Source organism: Vicia villosa, linkage group LG3 (genome assembly GCF_029867415.1).
Source record: "Vicia villosa cultivar HV-30 ecotype Madison, WI linkage group LG3, Vvil1.0, whole genome shotgun sequence".
Lineage (NCBI taxonomy): Eukaryota > Viridiplantae > Streptophyta > Magnoliopsida > Fabales > Fabaceae > Vicia > Vicia villosa.
In genome coordinates, this window is record NC_081182.1 from 96,798,395 (window position 1) to 96,801,445 (window position 3,051).

The window sequence follows — 3,051 nt, forward strand, 5'->3', positions numbered from 1 at the left end:
TTGCCAAGTAAAATATTTGTTAAGTTCATTTGTTCGGTCTATTTAAAGCTCTTACTTGATTATTGAGTTTACTCGTCAAAAACTTTGTTTGGTTCTTGAGTTCAACCTGATATAAAGCTCTGTTTTGTTATGAGATTATCCTGATATAAAAAATCTCGCTTGATTTGAAAATTAGCCAATTTATAATTCCCTATTATATTATAAGAAGATCTGTAGACATAACATGATAGAACAAATTAATATTTAAAAGAGAGCAAATAAGTTTTTATAATAAAAATAGGTTCCTCTTGTATAATATAATATAAACCAATTTTTGTAAACCTAAAAATTGATATTTTCAAGTAAATCAATTTCTAGGATTTAAAAAATTTCTAGACTTCAAAATCTTATTTATGTTTATTAAAATAGAATATATGGGTACACGTGTCTAACTATTAGCAGAACTGAATGAAAAAAATATATAAATATATAAAATTTAGATGATTAAGGTGAAAGAAATCTCTTACTATCTCTCTAAAGTGCTTTAGAATTTCCATCCTCATCATTTAACAAAACGTATACAAATATGTGTTCTTGTAAATATTTCATTTGATGCCATTTCCACTAAAAAAAGATGTTGGGGCATACAAAAATATATATATTTACATGAGCCAAACATCAATTGGCTTGTCTATATGCTATATTTTTATATTTCTAAAATAAGAAAGATGCAAAGAGAATCGAGAAAAAGAAACTCAAATAGATTTATTTACATTTGTGATACTCATCTAAACTACACAATATAAATTTTTCTTAGTTTCTTCATTTTCCTTCTGCAAATTGGACAAGTGCAAGTTTCTGCAGCAATTCTACACATAAAAATAATAGGAGTTAAAATTTACACTAATATACAAAAATATATATTAAAATTTACTTTGATCTATATGTACAAATATGAAAGCAACTCTCTCATTTATGTATTTTTTTAATAATAATAATAAAAAAAGTTATGAAATGTAAGTAAATACCATTTACCAATAAGTATATATATTATATGATATCTATATTAAGCCAACATTAATTAAAAGAAATGAAAAAAGAGTGTGTTTTACCTTGTTCCACAAGCATAGCATGTTGCAAAATGGCCACATGGTAGAAAAAAGCAATCCCTTCTTGCTTCAAAGCAGATAACACACAAACATCTAAGATCATTATTGCTAGTTTCTCCTTCTATTATTGACTTTCCTTCACTAGAATTCTCTTCATCACTTGAGAAAGAATCATAAGATGAACTCCAACTTGTAAGATCACTGTCTTTTCGAGACAATAATGGAGCTCTTTCAGAAATCACTCCCACTCGTTGAAATTGGAACCTTGCAATTTCTTCATTGTTTGTTTGCCACATTTGGTAAAATTCCAATGCACATATGATTATCAAAGCCATCACACCTATGTTTGTTTATAATGAACATTTCAAATATGTCAAACACAGAATTTAGTTATATTTCATATCGATAAAAATTACTTGAAAAAATCATTTTAGACACCACTTTTAGCGTCGACAACCATTACCGACACTAAAAGATGCAATTTAGCATCGACCTAGTCCATGTTACAAGAGTTTTTTAAAATTATAATACATATCACTTAAAAGAAATTGTGATACCTGTTCCTATAAAATATATGATCCATCTTGGTTCATAAGATACATTCACATCAAACCATTCTTGGTTAGTTACACCCTGAAAGATAGACTAGTTATTGAAATTACTTTGATGTCCTTATAATTCATATTATATATAAGAGGATTAGAAAAATTTATAGAAAAATGTAAATTGGTCATTTTACCTCTTTAAAACCTGGAGTGGTTAATAGTGCTATGTTTGCTGAAAAAGCTGTATTTACTCTACATGAACTGATATCTAGAGAACATCTTTTATACGAGTTTGTTGTATTGTAGAGAAGTGCATTCACATTGAACTTGAGTTGTACCTAATTATCGTAGTAACATTGCAAAGTTTTATCGACCGATTTGCAAAATGTCGCTAAATCACTTATCGTCATTGTTAACGACCAATTTAGTGACCGATTTTACCATTTCGATCTCTAAATTAATCGTATATGACACATACTACTAAGTGTATTTATATGAAAGGAATATTGATTGTTTTAATGCATCACCTTCACATTTTGATGGTTCATATTGCCAATAGCTACATAATAAGTAGATGATTCTGATATTTTTTGTATAACATTACCACTTCCTGTAAATAAAATAAACAAATATGAACGATTGTATCAAAATAAATATAGCATAAAAGCACTATTTTACAAGTAATTGTACCATAGATATTATTCCAATAAATTGTTGCATCAGGGGATAATGGATCATCTTGCCACTCAGCTATGCTTTCTCTATCTGTATTTGTGAAAGATTAGAAATAATGGAAGAGTACATATAAGGTAGAAATAATTAATCATAAATTGAAATATAAAAATAAAAAATATACCTTTAGCAATTACTAAGATTAAGGGTGCTACTGAGGACTTAACACTATAAATAACATCTAATTGAGAGTCTTTATTCAAGTAAAATATCCATTCCTGCAAAACAATATGGATTGCATAAAACATCATGTTTACAAGATTTTAAAAACATAGGAAATAAAGACAAACATAAAAAAAAAAACAATAGAAGTGGAACATGCCTTTTGAGATTTTGGTGGTATAGATACATCATACTTCTCAGTCCAATTTATTTTGACATCTAGTGGAGGAACATGATCAAATCCATAAAGCATTAGACCAGGTTTTGGCTTATTGTTTTGTTCCACCTGTTAATGAGTCATAAAAGATTAGTACATGAAATTGATAAATGAGTAGATATATAGTTAGAAAAATACAATAAAAAAGTATTCAAATTTTAATTAAATACCTTGATAGATTGTACTAATATTGAGTTCATTTGTATCAAATGTGACGAGTAAGGCCCGAATTGTAAATTAGATCCCCTGACGCCAACAATAAGAGTAATAGATTCTACGAAAAATGAGAACAAATACAAATACATAG

The 3,051-nt window shown here is 27.7% G+C and overlaps 1 protein-coding gene across 1 annotated transcript; it reads right to left on the minus strand.

Moving 5' to 3' along the window:
• Nucleotides 1-717: 717 nt before the first annotated feature.
• Nucleotides 718-1,407, minus strand: LOC131656389 (E3 ubiquitin-protein ligase APD1-like). Its single transcript, XM_058926121.1, has 2 exons — nucleotides 1,092-1,407; nucleotides 718-848 (listed from the first exon to the last, which is right to left on the minus strand). The coding sequence occupies exons 1-2, from the start codon at nucleotides 1,382-1,384 to the stop codon at nucleotides 773-775; spliced, it is 369 nt and encodes a 122-aa protein (XP_058782104.1). The 5' UTR covers nucleotides 1,385-1,407; the 3' UTR covers nucleotides 718-772.
• Nucleotides 1,408-3,051: the final 1,644 nt, after the last annotated feature.

Excerpts from the sequence above, each read along its gene's own strand:
- LOC131656389 (XM_058926121.1), bottom strand. The coding sequence starts at position 1,384 with ATGTGGCAAACAAACAATGAAGAAATTGCAAGGTTCCAATTTCAACGA. Across the intron at positions 849-1,091 it reads TGCTATGCTTGTGGAACAAG|AATTGCTGCAGAAACTTGCA; the intron begins GTAAAACACACT and ends TTTTATGTGTAG.